This window comes from Penaeus monodon, chromosome 13 (assembly GCF_015228065.2).
Source record: "Penaeus monodon isolate SGIC_2016 chromosome 13, NSTDA_Pmon_1, whole genome shotgun sequence".
Taxonomy (NCBI): Eukaryota; Metazoa; Arthropoda; class Malacostraca; order Decapoda; family Penaeidae; genus Penaeus; species Penaeus monodon.
This window is the reverse complement of record NC_051398.1, coordinates 3663855-3682437: the sequence shown is the minus strand read 5'-3', so window position 1 is coordinate 3682437 and position 18583 is coordinate 3663855. Positions and strand designations below refer to the sequence as shown.

The 18583-nt window shown below is 38.9% G+C and overlaps 1 protein-coding gene across 1 annotated transcript; it reads left to right on the top strand.

Annotated features, from left to right (window-relative positions):
• Nucleotides 1–591: 591 nt before the first annotated feature.
• On the top strand, nt 592–18201 carry LOC119580035 (GPI inositol-deacylase-like). The gene is made up of 17 exons (XM_037927924.1): nt 592–945; nt 3152–3305; nt 4409–4632; nt 4884–5021; nt 5633–5776; nt 6489–6653; nt 6861–7120; nt 7384–7519; nt 8443–8714; nt 8999–9112; nt 9294–9405; nt 9946–10049; nt 10829–10999; nt 15224–15386; nt 15888–16075; nt 16236–16337; nt 16581–18201. Exons 1-17 carry the CDS (start codon nt 811–813, stop codon nt 16873–16875), a joined length of 2877 nt encoding a protein of 958 aa, XP_037783852.1. The 5' UTR covers nt 592–810; the 3' UTR covers nt 16876–18201.
• Nucleotides 18202–18583: the final 382 nt, after the last annotated feature.

Here is an 18583-nt window from a genome sequence, read left to right as displayed (position 1 = left end):
CTTAATAAATTTTCCCCAAACCCCAACCAACCCCCCCACTACTCAAATTCAAAGTCCACCCCACCCCTAAATACTCCAAATCCCAAATTTCATAAAACCTCATGGGGAGGGAGCAGGAGACGGGGCAAGGGTCGGGTCCGGGGAGCAGGGTCAAGTTAGGTCAGGTCCGGGGAGCTGGGGTCCGGGGAGCAGGGTCAGGTCAGGTGGTCCGGGGAGCAGGGTCAGGTCAGGTCCGGGGAGCTGGGGTTCGGGTAAGGTCAGGTCGGTTCCGGGAGCAGGGACCTGTGTTTCGGGTCAGGTCAGGTCCGGCGAGCAGGGAGCAGGGGTTCGGGTCAAGTTGGGTCCGGGGAGCAGGGAATCGGGTCAGGTCGATTCCAGGGCGCAGGGGTTCGGGTCAGGTCGAGTCCAGGGCGCAGGGGTTCGGGTCAGGTCGCGTCCAGGTCTCAGGGGTTCGGGTCAGGTCGCGTCCAGGGCGCAGGGGTTCGGGTCAGGTCGCGTCCAGGGCGCAGGGGAGCAGGAGGAGCAAGGGGGCGGGTCCGGGGGGTCGTCCCGGGGGCGGGGCGTGGGGCGGGGCCCGAGTGCGCGTGCGTCGGAGCAAAACAAACCGGCATGTAAACAAACCCACCTGCGACCCTCAGCCTCCTCGCCCTCCTTCTCCTCCTCCTCCTCGCTCGCTCTCGCGTTATTTCTCTCCCCTCTCTTAGGTAGGGGGAGGTCTAGGGGGAGGGGACTCGTTTCATCAATGCCCCCTCGGTCGCGATTTCAGGTGGTATTTGCTTTTGGCATCCTCAAGCGCAGGTCCCGTGAGCCATGGCAGTGGGCATGAAGTTGGTCCTCTCGGGGCTGCTCTGTGCCCTGCTCCTTGGGGGCGGCTATGACTTCTTGTTCAACCTCGAGGTCAACAAGTGCAGGATGACCTACATGTACGAGTATCCGCATTTCATTGTGAGTATTTTATTTCCAGGTTGTGTGTGTGTGTGTGTGTGTGTGTGTGTGTGTGTGTGTGTGTGTGTGTGTGTGTGTGTGTGTGTGTGTGTGTGTGTGTGTGTGTGTGTGTGTGTGTGTGTGTGTGTGTGTGTGTGTGTGTGTGTGTGTGTGTGTGTGTGTGTGTGTGTGTGTGTGTGTGTGTGTGTGTGTGTGTGTGTGTGTGCGTGCATGTGCGTGTGTTTTTGTGTGTGCGGAAGGACTGGCTGACTTTTTTTTAAGGGGGTGGGCGATTGGTTTTATTTTATTTATATTTTGCGTAGAAGTGCTGGGTGGCTTATATATATGTGCGAGTATCTGCATTTCATTATGAGTATTTTGCGAGGTTTGTGGTCGTGGCTGTGTGTAAGGATTGGGTGACCTAGTTTTATGCATCTTGTTTGTTTTTATTAATATTTTTTTTTGTACTTTGCATGTGTGATTTAGGTTGTGTGTATATGTATGAATATATGCATTTTACTGTGAGTATTTTTTGAGGTTTGTCGTTGTGTGTGTGTGTCAGGAACGGGTGACTTGTTTTTAGAAGTCGTTTTTTTCCGTTTTACTTTATGTGTAAGTGTGGTATATGTACGAGTATCCACATTTTATCGTGAGTATTTTTGAGGTTTATGGTTACGTATGTGTGTAAGGAATGGTGACTTATTTTTGAAAGTATTTTGTTTGGTTTTATTATTTTTTAATTTTACTTTGTGTGTGTGTGTGTGTGTGTGTGTGTGTGTGTGTGTGTGTGTGTGTGTGTGTGTGTGTGTGTGTGTGTGTGTGTGTGTGTGTGTGTGTGTGTGTAAGTGTTGAGTGGCATATATGTATGAGTATCTGCATATTTCTTGAACTTCAATTTTTGAGTGTGTGTATGTGGTGGATGCTTTGTTAAGTGTTATTTAATTGTTTTTTCCTTCGATTTTCTCTGTGTGTTTAAGTGTAAAGTGACATACATGTATGAGTATCCACTTTTTATTGAGAGTATTACTTTGTTTTTTAGTGTATGCAAGTTCTGGGTGATCGATTTGTATAAGTTTGTGCATTTTATTTATTTATTTTTTGGGTTCTGAATTTTCTTTGAGTGTGTGTAGGTGCTGGGTGGCACTTAGTATCAATATTCCATTTAGAATATTCTTTTTCATTTTCTGTCTATGTATAAAGACAATAAAGTATATATGTATGAGAATCCAAATTTAATTGTGAAATGTTTTTCATAATTTCTCAGTATTCATACATGTAAATAGAGGATAATATATATGAACAAGAATCTGTATTTCATTGTAAGTATAAAAGTATATAAGAAATTTTCTTTGTGTAAATGCAGGAAGAGGGGAATGTAATTGTAGTTTAATGAAAATAGGAAGCTAAGTGGCTGGAGAAGCTTGGTTGATTCTGAGTAGGAATCATGAGCATTAGACTCAAGACGTTTTGACAAAGTGGTTGAGAGAGAGAGAAAAAAAGAAGAAATTGAGGAGTAAAACCATTTTGAATGTATATTAGGAAAGTGGTTCTTTTATATCTTTTTCCATTACATTGAATATCAGTCATTGGGGCTTGTAGAGATTCATATTGCTAACATGATGAAAGTTTACATCATAGTCATCAAGGATAATTAGCTATATCCTTTTAATTATATAATTGAGAGGATTTCAGATGCTACAGCTTACACCATCATTCTTATTAACTGATTGCTAAGTGTGTGTGTGTGTGTGTGTGTGTGTGTGTGTGTGTGTGTGTGTGTGTGTGTGTGTGTGTGTGTGTGTGTGTGTGTGTGTGTGTGTGTGTGTGTGTGTGGTGTGTGTGTGTATGTGTGTGTGTGTGTGTGTGTGTGTGTGTGTGTGTGTGTGTGTGTGTGTGTGTGTGTGTGTGTGTGTGTGTGTGTGTGTGTTTTTATATCTGTTTATTTAGTATTACTGTCTGTGTTGTAACGAAAATGGAAAGGAAAATAGTATCTTCGATCAGACCGATACTAGGATTTCATATCATACTTTGGTCATTCTCTACTAATATATAACAGAAATCACTTGAGGACATTTTTTCAAAGCTGAGAAAAGTGCATTGAAGGACAGAAATATCAACATCTCTTTAATAATGGGAGCAGCTGTTAAATAGGGACCAAAAAAAATATTTCACATTGATATCCAGTGTAAAAGTGCATAACACCGAACCATTATTTTTATACTTTCAGCCACTGAGGCTTCCTACAGAGGTAAGAAAAAAGTTCCCGCACTACAGCTTAATCGTGTACGGTGAAGGCAACTACTCGGAAACGCTGAAAAAAGGGAAATTTTCTGGCGTTCCTGTGTTATTTATCCCGGGGAATGGAGGATCCCACAAGCAAGGTCAGTGTATTGGTGGGGCAAATTGTTAGTCATAGATGTATTGATCATAATTTATAATGAAATAAATAATAAATGGTAGGTAATGTGGTTAAGTAAAAGAAAATATATATACATATATGATAAAATGAAATTGCCTGTGTTGCCCAGTCAGTCTTAATGTCCAAGAACTGCAAAGCCTCCAGCTAGTCTGTCTCCTCAGCTGCAAGAAATACCTAATTTTTGAGATTTCACAGAAAACTTTGGTTTCTGACATTTCAAGAGCTTGATTGGGCACACCATGACTCATTTTCGTAAATCAAACACCATGCTGAAAAAAGTATCAAAGTTGGAAATGTTATCCAGTTTGCCCCTTTCATATGAATGAAATTCGCAAGCACCAACCAAAAGCATCCAAATAAGATTCTTACAAACCAACAAAAACTCATTTTTATGATTTGTATATATATATATATATATATATATATATATATATATATATATATATATATATATATATATATATATATATATATATCATAGGTAACCCTGTCATACATGATAGCATGGTGTGAGGAGGGTGAATGTTGGAGAGGTACAGATGGAGTTTACCTTAGTAAAATATGCCATAAAGTACCAGAATGGCTACTTCACTCACTATGCCCCATTCACAAGAAGTAAGCAGCTAAGAACACAAGATTGAGTCCTAGAAAAAGATTTGAGATGCTATGATGTGACTGAAGGAGTTGTCCCAGGCAGTATAAGAGGACTCATCTCATGAAAAACTATGTGGGAGATAAGTTTTTGACAGACCTTCAAGATCATGACAAATAGAACTGCTCACATGGGAGAAGGCAAGCCAGTGTCATGACAAGTTATATAGGACTCCTCAGGTTAATTTGATGGGCCAAACCCAAAGATATTGATGTTTTTTTATTGATTTTAATGAATGAATAAACTTCTCAAGAATGAGCACTGCCCTGGATCTTAGTTCTTTGAAAAATTAGCAAACTAGATCCCCAAAACTGTTTGCAAAATATAGGGTTTAAAAAAAGTTTTCTCTGATGTGAAAATACTCTCTAACTTATTGTCTTCCTTTCTTTTACTTTTTTTAATAATAAATACAGTAAGATCTTTAGCATCAGTGGCCTATAGAAAGGCAATGGACCACGATACTAAGTTCCATTTCAACTTCTTTGCTGTGAACATCAATGAGGAGCTAGGTGCGTTGTATGGGCCAGTGCTGGAGCGGCAGACAGAGTTTGTCACCTTCTCCATACAGCACATCTTGAAACTCTATGAAGACTCTCCAAGAAAGCCCAAGTCCGTTGTGCTAATCGGTCACTCCATGGTAAGGTTTGGGCATTATGTTAGGGTGAATACAAGTTGTTTATTTGCCCAAGAGAGATTTCCTTTGAATAAATACTCAATTTTGGGGAAGAATGTGCATCAAAGCAGTCTACTGAACATGTTTGACACTAATGTTACTGATATTGTTACTATATTTTACTATTTTTCAACAATGCTACACAGCAATTTTCCTGTGGTATTATACATTCATGCTATTTTAGCCTTTGATACTACTCCTGCTGTGCCTTCCAGGGAGGGATGGTGGCAAGAGCAGCACACGTCACAAAGAACGTCTCCACATCCACCGCTCCACTCATCATTACACAGGCAACTCCACACACGAGGCCTGTCATTGTCACTGATCCTTCGATTGAGGATTTCTATGACAAGGTGAGAATTGTGTGTATACATTAAATGAGGTTCTCTGCATGTTGGTTTCTCTTTATCAGTTTTAATAAGAGGGGAAAGAGCAAATAAATTGAAATAGGAACTGGTAAGAAAGTGCTCTTAGACTGTGAACTGCTGTCAACAGATCCTCAACTGGTAATTTCATCAGAGTAAAAAAATATTCGTACCAGAATAACTTTAGGTTGTCCTCACTTGTAGACCTTCTTTTGGAAAGGTTTATATTTTGATATATCTGAGTATATCTGATTTTTTTGTTTGTTTGTTCTTTAATTTGTATTTTTTCTTCCAATTACTTTTTCCATCAACTTTGCTCGACAAATGGCAAAACTATACTGATGGGAGTTCCTGCATTCTATAATCTCATCTGCATCATGTTCCCATTCTCTTTTCAGTGTTTTTTCTTATATTATTATCTTATAGATTTCTCACTCAATAAGTATACATTCTTACCTTGCCATTTAATCACCTTAAGAAGTCATCCTGACCCTTTTTACAGTGTTTATGATGATGACATCATCTTAACTGTTGGTGCACAAGTAGTCTTAGTCTCGTACCTCAAGGCAGAATGTGGGAAATAAATACCCTGTTTTTAGGTAAACTCCTACTGGACAATGGAGCGCATGTTTGACCTGAAGGACTTGGTGTTAGTGACTGTAGGAGGTGGCAGGAACGATGTGCAGGTCTCCACAGCCCACATAAATACCCCGTTGGCAGACATTGCTACAACTACGAGAAATGTAAGTAGTGATGTTCCCTTGGTGTTAGATGTATAGATTAAGGATAAAAAAGATGGGTGAGAAAAGCAAATTCCGGTTCTTTATCAGTACTTGAGTGAGAGAGGTGTTTTGCAGGGTATTCGTCCTGAATGTTTGGTTGTATGATGTTTATTTTGCTTTGGAGGATTTCAAGGACATGATTTTTTTCTTTCTTTCTTTCTTTCGTATTTATTTATTTCCTTCCTTTTTTAATCCTTTTATTTATTTATCCATCCTTCCCTTCCTTCTCCCTGTCCCTCCTTTCCTCCCTCCCCTCCCCTCCCTTCCCCTCCCTTCCCTCCCCTCCCCTCCCTTCCCTCCCTCCCTTCCTCCTCTCCCTCCCTCCCTCCCTTCCTCCTTCTCCCTTCCTCCTTCTCTCCCTTCCTCCCTCCCTCCCTCCCTCCCCTCCCTCCCTCCCTCCCTCCTTCCTCTCTTCCCTTCCCTTCCCTTCCCTTCCTTTCCTTTCCTTTCCTTTCCTTTCCTTTCCTTTCCTTTCCTTTCCTTTCCCTTTCCTTCCCTTCCCTTTCCCTTCCCTTCCCTTCCCTTATTTTCCCTTCCCTCCCCTTCCCTTCCCTTCCCTTCCCTTCCCTTCCCTTCCCTTCCCTTCCCTCCTTCCCTCCTTGCCTCCTTCCCTCCTTCCCTCCTCCCCATCTTGTAATAGCTCCTCATTCAGAAATTTGACTCCATGTTTCAGATCCCATCCTGTTGGCTAACAGCAGATCACCAGGCTATTGTTTGGTGCCACCAGCTGGTCATGCCGATAATGAGGTCATTGTTCGACATTGTTGATCCCAAGACTCTCCAGATCACTACAGACAGACAGAGGATCATAAATGTATTTGATTATCATCTGTCCAAGGTGTGTTTCTGTTTAATACTAATTGCAGAGGAAGTTTTGGATCTATGTATACTTTCCTAAGTGTTGATGGTTATCTTAGAATAATTTAATTAATTCTGGAAAAAACAGTTCTTGAAAATTTAATTTGATTTGTGAATTAATGTCATTAGTAATAGAAAGATAGAAAAAATCCAAACTAGCCAACCATCCCCCATTTCTCCCCGGCAGAGAATCACAGGCAAGCGCTACAAAGGGACGTGGCACTCCCCAACCATAGAGTTTGATATAGAGGCCGACTGGAAGGAGATCCTGAGGCGGCAGCACACCCACACGGCCCAGGAAAACCCACGGCCCACGTACCTCATGATCCCCCTACACCCAGGCCACCATCTCTACCAGAAAGCCATGATTGTGGCCACCAATCTAGACAAAAAGGACTGGATCATGGCCTGCCAGGCTAATCATGTACATAAGAACACTAGGATGTGGTAAGTTTGTTGAATTGTGTTAATGTTTTGTGCATGCGTCTGTGCATGCGTGTGTTTCTTATTCCTTGAAAATACTGTTATAGTCTTTCTTCTCTCTCAAAAGTAGTATTATTTAGTCAGTGCTCTCTTGTTTTTCATCTTTCATTTTAAGGTACTACATTATATAAAAAAAAATATGAAAAATGTAAATTAAGAAAATGTAAATAAAGTTATGCTTTCTATATATGATGCTACCAACTTTCACATCTTTTGTTTTGTTGCAGTCTGAACGGGGAAAACTTATCACACATGACCAGGCGTTTGCTCGGGAAAGTCAAGGCAGTTGAACTGGACCTCACAACACTGAGTAATGCTGGTCACTCACATGTCATAGTGTATCTTCCTCCAACTGATGAAAAGGTATGTTATCTCACTCTGACTCTGACAATTATTATGAAACTGACTCTGACTCTGACTCTGTCTCTGTCTCTGTCTCTGTCTCTGTCTCTGTCTCTGTCTCTCTCTCTCTGCCTCTCTCTCTGTCTCTCTCTCTGTCTGTCTCTGTCTCTGCCTCTGTCTCTGTCTCTCTCTTCTCTGCCTCTCTCTCTGTCTCTCTCTGTCTCTGTCTCTCTCTGTCTCTGTCTCTCTCTCTGTCTCTCTCTGTCTCTGTCTCTCTCTGTCTCTGTCTCTCTCTGTCTCTCTCTGTCTCTCTCTGTCTCTCCCGTCCTTCTCTCTCTCTGTCTCTCTCTGTCCTTCTGTCTCTCTCTGTCTCTGTCTTTTCTCTGTCTCTGTCTGTCTCTATCTCTGTCTCTCTCTGTCTCTGCTCTCTTCTTCTGTCTCTCTGTCTCTGTCTCTGTCTCTGTCTCTGTCTCTGTCTCTGTCTCTGTCTCCTGTCCTCTCTGTCTCTGTCTCTGTCTCTTCTCTGTCCTTCTCTGTCTCTCTTCTCTCTGTCTCTCTCTCTGTCTCTCTGTCTCTTCTCTCTTCTCTTCTCTCTCTCTCTGTCTCTCTGTCTCTCTGTCTCTCTGTCTCTCTCTGCTCTCTCTCTCTGTCTCTGTCTCTGTCTCGTCTCTGTCCTGCGTCTGTCTTCTGTCTCTGTCTCGTCTCTCTCTCTCTCTCTCACTCTCACTCTCACTCTCACTCTCACTCTCACCTCTCCCTCCTCTCCTCTCTCCTCTCTTCTCTCTCTCTCTCTCTCTCTCTCTCTCTCTCTCTCATTCTTTCTCTTTTTATCTGTGTTTTGACTTCTGTTTCCCTGTTGTGGCCTGATTAATAGAGATATTATTGGAAAAAGTTTGTCTTTGAATAGAATGGTCACCAGGAACATATATTTTTTTTCCCATCAGGTGGAAGTGTCAGTAGATGTCCATGGAGAAGGTGGCAGGCAGAAAGACTTTGAGGTCCCGGCTTTCATCAAGTCCTTTACACAGACGTTGATTGTGGACACAACGCCGCAACGAGCTCTGTCCTATAATGTGTCCCTTCAAGGGCTGCATGAACCTTGGCAGTCCTTCAAGTTCACACTTCGTCCTCGATCAGCATCTTGCGTGAATCACAGCGTAATTCAAGCAAAGATCTTTGTGCCCTGGGCTCAGAAGGAGTCTGTTTTACAGAACAGGTAAGTATATATGAGTACAGATGTACAAATAGACAGGGGGATGCACTTGCACTTACATGTACCCATGATATAGCAGACAGACAGACAGACAGACAGACAGACAGACAGACAGACAGACAGACAGACAGACAGACAGACAGACAGACAGACAGACAGACAGACAGACAGACAGAGAGTATCACTCATCCATTCAGGAACCTCAAGGCTAACCCTTATTTCATGCAAGTGACAGCACACCCTCCTAGCTTTCTCTCCCTAGTAGTATTTACTCTCATGTTTTACAGTGATCCTGTGAAGTCATTCTACGCAGAAGTAGATGTCTTACCCCCAGCAGATCGGAACTTCTCATCGGCAAGCATCCAGTTCGTCCTTGACCCTGACTGCAGCTATTCCATTGTGTGAGTTGGTCATCCTAGTATTTCTTAAGTGAATTTTATTTAATTTTTTTTTTTCTTCATTTTTACTCTCCTGTGTTTTTTATCTTTTTTCTTTGTGCAGTATTATTGTGTTTTGATTTTGATTTATTGTTTGTGTTATATGAATGTAATTATTTTTTCTTATTTTTCTTTTTTTCTTTAGAGTTCAAGGCAACCTTTTGGGAATTTTCCGTCGCATCGTTTCACAGTTTGGGCAACAAGTGCCGACTTACATTGCAGTTCACTTGCTTCTTACACTAGCCAGACAACTACAGGTGAGATGCCTTAACTCATTCAATGCATGAAGAATTAATTTTACACCACTTGGTAATTTTTTTTTCTTTCTTTCTTTTTTGTGTGTGTGTTTTTAATTTCATTCACTTTTACTTCTACTATTTTTACAAATCTTGAATGGAAGTGAAATTGAAATCACTTTAATGAAGGTTGAACTTATATCTTACATAACCATTTACAAAATACTCATAATACCAAGCGTGTACATTGTATAAAAGATACAGAGAAATAAGAGTATTTTCTTTGTATGGAAACACACTCTTAAGGATTATCAATTTTCAGTTTGGTTTGTTTTTGATGAGTTTCATAAGGTTGCATATCAGAGGAACATTGTTGATATATGTCGAACTAGATGAATCCATTTCATTTTATTATTGCTCTTATTATCATTATTGTTATTACTTTCCTTTTTTTCTTTTTTTCCCTTTTTTGTGTATGCTGCAAAAGCTTTCTTCAAGTTTAATTAACAAGACATCGCTTGCTAAATAATGCCGTAAGTGTAAATAAATTCCTATTTTCAGACACTTGGGGATGAAGGTTATTGCCCTACACTGTTCTCAGCCATGCTAACTCTCACTCCTCTGGCAGTTATTCCCTTTGTCAAGGTCATGAACATGGTGCTGAAGTAAGTTATAACAGAAGTGAATGTTTTTTTTTTTTCCTTGCCTTTTTCGTTATTCCGAGTTGGAGTGTCGTTTGTTAATCTGGGTGAGAGGGACACATTTTATGAAATACTGTTTGTGCTGTGCTAAGTCTGTTGCATCATAGATAAATTTATCATTAGTGTCTTGTTGGTTATCTTGTAATTATTGCCTCAGTGTTTAATCTGTGGTAATGTTTCACATTTTCTTTGTCTGATTCATAAATTTAGCTTCACGTTTCTCTAAATATTATGTCATATGCCGATCACACAATGTACAGTATTTCACCTTCACTTCTCCTGCGTAAATCAGTTACTTCTCGTGTGTAAATAAAAGAAAAAGAAAAAAAAAAGGATGGACAGTAAGCAAATGGAAAAGGAAACTATTCCTCAGTAAGGGGACAAAATGAGACATTTTCTTGCCTTATGTAGTTTTGCATGTCGATGTAATTTTTTTTTATATAGATCTCAATTTTTTTATTATTCGTTTTTTGTTTAGACCAAATTGGGGAAGTTTCTGCCAGTTTTAATGCTATTGTGGTGTTGCTTGGTATATAGATCTTGTACTTTTTTTGTAAATTGCAGAAACCGGACCAGAAATATAGAGGTAGCTCATTTTTATTTGTTTTGCATTAATTGCAACCACAATTGCAGAAGACCTATTTGAAAAGAAGCTCTAATCCAATATAATTTTATTTTTCTGAAAACGGTGGAAAAACCAGATAGATTATACCCCATTTTTTACTGTCCAATCATTTTCGCAGGAACATTGATGTGTACGACGACTTCAGCATCATGGAAGAGAGTGGACAGCAGCTGGCAGTCCTCCCGATCCTTTTCTTCCTGGGAACCCTACCTCTCTCTCTGGCACTTGGGAGTCTGGCTTGGGGATTCATCCTGTTCTTTGGAAACAGTGCTCATTTTGTTGTCACCAAGTAAGTTCTTTCTCTTTTTCTTTTCTTTCTTTTTTTTTCTCTCTAGAAAGGATATTACAAGAAGAGCAAAGTTTTATGCTATATGTTAAATATTGTGAGAAAAATGCTGGGAGACTTTTAAAGGGTTCTGAGTTGGTTGTGGATGTAAAAGTTACTTCCAAAAAAAGAATAATGTTTTATGAATTACCGTCAAATTTAAGTCTTCGTGCAGTGCAAATTATTGTATTCCTCCTCTCATTTTCATCTTGATTTATCATGTGTAGGGCCATCAGGTAATGAAAAATGCTTTCTAGTAGATTGCTGTCATGAACTCACAGCTGATTCGACTGGAAAGGGCTGGCTTCGCATGAATTGCTGTTCCCTCTCAGCCAAGGAAGCTGTGAGTGAGTGATGGCATTGGCTTTGGTAAAATTCAGAGTCGAAAGGGACTGCCCTGCCTACAGCATCATTCTGTGGCTTTATATACATGTTCCTCTATGGACATTGGACATGCACCCAAACCTATGCATATATGGGACTTTGATAATGAACTAGTCAAAAATATTGAATGTTATGAATATATTACCTAATTTTTGTTTTGCTCATATTAAAAGTCTCTCATCTTATAACTAATTGATCTTTGCAATATACACAGAGGCCATAACACCTATTGTTATATACTAAAAGTTGATGATGCATGCATTTTCAGCTTCAAAAGCTTCTTTAGTTTTAGGATAGTTAAAAAAAAATCCTTCAGCTATTCACATACACTAACTTATTTCAAAATAAATTCCTAATTTCATAAATTTCCTGGTTAAAATGCTTGGTACTTGCACTAATAAGTAAATGCTTTGCAGTTATGCTTTATTATGAGTTGCAGGAGATGGTACAAAAGTTTGAGTTTGAACTGGTGAAAAGAAGTTTTAGGTTCAGTGTTAATTCGGGTATAGAATGTATATCTAGGAGAGGGAGAAACAGAATGGAATCTTGTGTAGAGAGGACAGTTGAGGTTTAAAAGTGGGACTAGTTATAGGAGTTATGGTAACCATATATAAAGAAAAGAAGGTTCAAATTTCGTATTCATGTTGTATGGACAAAATTTTTCTGTTGTTTGTTCTGTATGTTTGATTTTTGGTACATTGTACATATAGGAATTCATAAGCATTGGTTGCAGGTATACCTGTTGATAGCCTAATGATTTTGCCTGACCAGGGAAATACATAATCATGTTTCACCTTCACTCTTCTTTTGGGTGTGTTAGCTTATTGTAGAATTTGGACATCAGAGAAAAGATATTCACAAATGGAGTTGGCAATATTAAGAATTTGCATAGCATTTAAAACCGTCTAACATTATAAGATTTGGCTTGTAATTGTTTTGCATAAAAACAGGCATAAACTAAATACAATTTTTTTGCATCAATATAATTTTGTTAAACATTTAAAAGGCCAAAATGACAATGGCAAACATCAGTCGTTGTTCTGCACTGCCTAATCCCTACCTCTCTTTTTTAAATCTCTGAGGATGCTATGATAAGGAGCCATGTTAAGATTTTGTTCTGCCAATGGTGATGTGACTCATGCCTTTCTCTCTCAGCTAATTGACTGGTTTGAAATTTTTTATGAAGTCTAATCCTTGAAAAATAAATAACTGCATGTACCTATTTTTCTATTTCTGGCTCTCCTAAGTGTTTAAGATTGTATATTGATAAGGTACATGTGTGTGAAAATACAACAAAAGAGTAGTTGTATTTGTTGAATGAAATCATGTCTTGAAATTATTCTCCATGAAGGTTGTAAACTAATTGACAGTTTCGGAAGATTTTGCTATTAAAAAACAGTAAGTGAGGACCTTGAATATCTAATTTGGCTTTCCAGAGCAGAATTTGTTGTTACAAGTGTAGAAAAAGTGTATAAATGACTTAACATTGTAAGAGATGTAATTGTTCAAGCCTTCCTTTATAATCCTGATTTTTTTTTTTTTAGTCAGTTATGCCTTGTTTCGAGAAGCTAGTCATTCTGATATATTCATTTTGACTAAATTTGTCTACCTTCCAAACATGATAATGGTAATGACTGACCTGCAAGACATCAGAATCACTTTGTGGAATGCAATTATTTTTCTTCATCCAAGAGAAGACAAGATGGGACTCCCAGACAATATGGAGAGATTGGACAGTGATGCAAAGTAAATTCTGAATTAAGAGTTGGTTGAAGGTTTGATGCAGCTTGATGAGTTAGATGCTGGACAGTTAGTTGGAAAAACGTTACTTAGAAATAGAAACAGGCCGTTAAAATGTTTGTTGAGAAAATGTTGGGTGGAGAAACTGTGGCAGGGAGCTGCCGAGGAGACTGGAGGAGATGAAGTGGAAAAAAAAAGAAGAGAATGATGGAGGAATATTGCATATTTATGTACACAGAACTCAGAGATAATACTTACTAAGCTTTCAACCATTACAAAACTTTCTCATTGGGAACATGGGGGAAAGCATTGTATGGTGAAGAATTATTGCTGATTTTATTTCACATGCAATAAACACCTTAGTTCAAACTGTAAACAAGTTGATGCCCCTTATACTAGGGAATCGGCGGTCGTCTCTTGTGTTTTATCTTTTGTTTTTGTTTTTGATTTATGATACATGAGAGTGCAATTTGTACTGCTGTTATTTTTTTATGACAAAAGATTGGACAATTGTAAAGGTTAACATAGCTTAAGGAAACAAACTGAAGTCTAGTAAAGATATCTATGGTAAATTCATAATATGACCATGTATATCATAAATGTCTTTTTGAAATAAATTTGAAAGTTTTCATGAACGACACTGAACACAACACTTAGCCATATATTATTCCTTGAAAATATGTTTAATCTTTAGGTCAAGAAGAATGCAAGCTAATGATACACAGAAAGACATCTTTTACAATTAATAATGAACTATCTTGTTTACATATGCACTATACACTGATGTCTATGGAAACGGAGAATATTAGTTGCATTTAACATATAACAAAATATCTTTGTTTTATGCATAGGCTCACTTTTTCCAGGCATTGGTGAAGCAAGAGAACCATTCAACCCCCAGAACACAGACTTCCTGTATGGGTAGCATCTAGACAGGGAAAAGCAACAGTTTTGTGCGTAGGGAACTAGAGGAAAATTACTGTTACTTCTTTATGGATTGATTAAATTATTTTGTTTATTTATCTATTTATATGTACAATGTTTTTTTATTTATTCAATTAATTTCTTTATTTTTCATGCATTTCTTTTCTTTTATCCTTTCCTAGTAATACACCATTGAAATGGTTGTCACAGCTGTTAGCTTTAACAAAAAAGGAAGGGGGAATTCATGTGTAACAAAACTTAAACCAATAAGCCAACTGCCCATATTACAAGTGGCAGCAAATCAGAGAAAATCTCTCTATCAGTTTCTGAGACTTTCATGTAAGAATACGGAATATGACATTTGCAGATGAAAGTGCATGCTCAACGTTACTGATATTCTGTATATGGGAACAAGCAAGTAACGTACACCATGGCACAGCACAGTAGTATGCTATTGATAATATGGACTTCATATCTAACCTTTCATAAGTGACATAACTTAGCTAAATTGTTTGTAGATTTTCTGTGTTAAAGTTCACCAGTTTGGTTCCTGGACGTAAATATTCTCAGAAATATTCGATTAACAACTCAGTTGTACATTCTTCCCAGCCATGAATTTTTTTGTCCATTCCTAATTTCTTACTCATGCCAGCATTATCTGGTATCCCCTCCTCTCCTCTCCTCTCCTCTCCTCTCCTCTCCTCTCCTCTCCTCTCCTCTCCTCTCCTCTCCTCTCCTCTCCTCTTCTCCCTTCCCGCTCCCCCTCCGTTCCCCCTCCCCTCCCATTCCCTCTCCCCCTCCCCCCCCCTCCCCCTCCCCCTCCCCCTCCCCCTCCCTCCCTACTTGCACCTACTTCCCTTTCCTCTATTCTCTCCAACCTCTCCTTCCCTTCCATCTCTCCCTCCCTACTCCCCTTCTCTCTTCCCCTCCCAATTTCCTCTTTCCTCTTCCCTTCCCTACATCTCCATCCATGCTTCTCTCTCTACTTCCTCTTCTCACATCTCCTCTATACCTCCTTGTCTTTTTTCCCCTCCCTACCTCCCCATCCCCCCCACTTCCACTCTAGATTTAAATACTACTAGTGTAACTCTCATCCAAGTGATGATGTGACCTTAATATCTGGCTTGATTAATGTTGCAGAGTATTGGGACGTAGCTTAGGAGGAGGTGATATGATTGCAGATTTGGCAATGTCGGGATTGTCGCGAGTGCCCGTGTTGCTAGGCGTGGCTCTCATCTCCTTGGCTTATTCTACTTGCGGGACTTTGGCACTATGTCTGGCCGGCTTTTTTTATTTCATCAAGGTGAATGTACTCTTAATCATTGCCCCCTCCCCAGATTGTGATCTTTTACGATAGTGTGAGGTTAGTTTGTTTTTTTCCCCCCTTTTTTTTTTCCTAAACTGATCCTGAACAAGAAGCATATCTTTGTACATACACCTGAAGAAAGAAAAGTAAGAAAGAACATGTTGCATTTGCTGTTTTTTTTTCTTTCTGTAATCTAATTTTGAATTGACCCATAACCTTTCCAAAAAATAGAACTTATTTTGTATAGATAACCAAAATAGATAAAGTAGAATCACGTTACTAAAGGAAAGAATCATAAACAAAACTCTCTCCAAGGCAACAGTGCTGTATACATTAGCTTACATTAGCTGTACAATGTAGATAAGCTTCCAGAGAAGAAACACTGCATGGCTTTTTGTCCAGTTGAACATTGCCTTATATCTTGCTCACATTAATTTAGTATCTGTTTATGCTGAAGTGTGGCTATGAAAGTGAAATAACCCTTGCTTGTGCTACCAGGTGTTTAAGCTGTACGAAGACTTCATCGAGAAGATTGTCGTGGGGCTGATTCCAGGCACATCTGAGAACAGGTCGAAGACAGACAAGGCCCTCTCACAGCTTAATTTCCACATGACTCTCATGATGATGATCTTCCTTGTGAGTGCTCTCAATGCTCCCGCTTTCATTGTGTGGGGCAAGCTGCTAAGGTAGGTTTTATGGGTATAGTAAGAATACTTTTGTCTCTTTTATTGTTTTTAGAGGATGCTTTTATATACATCATAATAAAACATTTTGACCCTTGAAATTACTGACTGAAATGACCTGGAATTCCTGTTGATGGCATTTAACTTGCATGCCTTTTTACAGTCATAACCTACAATTGGTGCAAGATCCAAGCCTTTTTGTAGCAGTGACTGTCTTGATAGGCCTCTGCTTCCTCTGGCAAAAGAAAGTTCCACAGTGTGATAAGTAAGTTATTGACTCTTGTACACTATTAGTTGGGGTGTTTTTGAAGAAACGTATTTGAAATGATTAGATACGACTATTGTAGTCATTATTGTTTTTGATGTATTATTATTATTTTTTTCCCAGGATAATGTTTGTTAGGTTCCCTTGATATATAGGTTTTATAACTTATTAGGTAACAGTCTTTTACTGAACTTTAAAGAAAAGCAAATGACTAAAGGTGATCTCTTTTTATTTCCACTTCAGGAGATTCTACAAGCAGCTGGGTTACTTGGTCCACTCCTTAGCTGTGTTGACCCTCCTCTATGGCAGTGTGAATTTATACCGTGTGTCCTACATCCTATCAGCAGCTGTAATCCTTGTTGTGGCTCACCAACTCGTGGCTCCAAGGAAACCGCCCCAGAGGGAGAGCCAGGAGGACGAAAGCCCAAGTGAAAGCCGTCCTTTCATGGCACAGGTTGACGAGTCAGAATCCGATGGCACCAATTCTGGCAGCATTACCTCAGACAATGATTCTGGGCCAAGCCAGAGGATTATTTAAGAAGGAGAAGAAGAAGAGAAGAAGAAAAAGACAGGGGAGGGAAGGAAGAAGTAGATGATAGAGTGGTCAGGAGGAGTGGTCAGTAACTTGAAACAATGGGTAAATTTTTATTAATAGTCAGATGACACAGTTACTTCGACCATGAATCTGGATGCACATGTGAATGGAGCATATACAAATGTGTTCCAAGATTGCCATCCTTTTCACGGGCTCTCTTAATCCTATATCTTGCCCAAGAGTCTGCCTCTGGTCCTGCCTCCATTGTCGAGGTGATGTAATGGTCAGTTTTAGGTTAAAATTGGTAAAGAACCTCACCCTCACAGGCTAGTCCAATGTGGCCAGTATTCAAGACTGGCATAAGACTTGTCATATTTGTTGAAGAAGAACAATAAGCACCCATGTCATGTTCGTGAGAGCTGCAACTAGAAATATTTTCTTTATCCTCATAGAAATTGCATCTTAGGCAGGTATGATGATGTCACAATGTACTAGTTAATCACTGCTCATACTAGAAGAGTAATATATGATGTATGCTTAGGGTTTCATTGTTATCATCTCATATGCATGTGATTTCAGATGTCCATTCATACTGTTGTATAAATCTGGAATAGCTGTAACTGTGTGGTACCGAATTCATGAAATACTTGTGCAATTTGTGTTGGTAACGATGACTGTCATGACTGGAATTCTCGTGTTACAGTTACCTCTTGGATATGTTTATCCAATTTTTAATTTTTTTCTTTTTTTTTTTTCTTTTTTTTTATTATCAAGTATTGTGATAAGTGTTTATACTTTTCCTTTTGTGGGCAGCTTGTGAAAATATTGATCCGTGATAATAATAATATTTTTCTTTGTTTCTTTTCCTCTCTATGTGGATAATGTGCAATGTGTCAAAAAAAAAAAAAAAAAAAAAAAAAAAAAGTCTGCCCTGGAATCAAACCAATTTGCATAAATAACCTCTGAGCAGAAAGTGTCAAAAGTGGGATGAATTGTTAATTGATCAAATTATATTGAAGTATATCTACAATTAGATTGTTATTTTTTTGAGAGAGAAATCTTGATATGCGGATGCCTGTTTTTAAGAATATAATGGAAGATTCTAATCTCAACTTGCTTTTTAAGATATTAATAACACATACTAATGATGATATATAAGAATTTATGTTTGCAATTTACATTCGTATTGATTTTATATGACAGTCCCATAACAGTCGGACTTCAGTAGGCACAGACTAGATAATCAAATTTTGCTGATGGTAAATGTCATGAAGCTGACTTACAAATGTTGTTATACTGCATTCCAAATAAAAATGTTAAAAAAAAATATATATAAAGGTTTTAATTGATTCCTTATATGCGTAAGGACGAGCGATGAAAGCAGCGGGTGGTTTGGGTGATAGATATGCTAGAGAGACAATGATTATATCTTTTTACAAGAATGTGAAAAGGAGGCTAGTTAAATTATAGGGGAAAAAAGCTGGAATATACATAGTTTAAAATGTGAGGAAGTTATGACGAAATGCTGAAGCAGAATTTATGGTAAGAAAACAGTAATTTTGGGGGGGGGGGGATGTGATTTCTTGATGTTTATATGTTGTGATAAATATTTAATCAGTTTTAACTTCATCTGCTTAAGTGGTATCTTTTTTTAACACAATTTCTGTATCGGTATTTATTATTGTCATGAGTAAAATAGTGTTAAAAACGT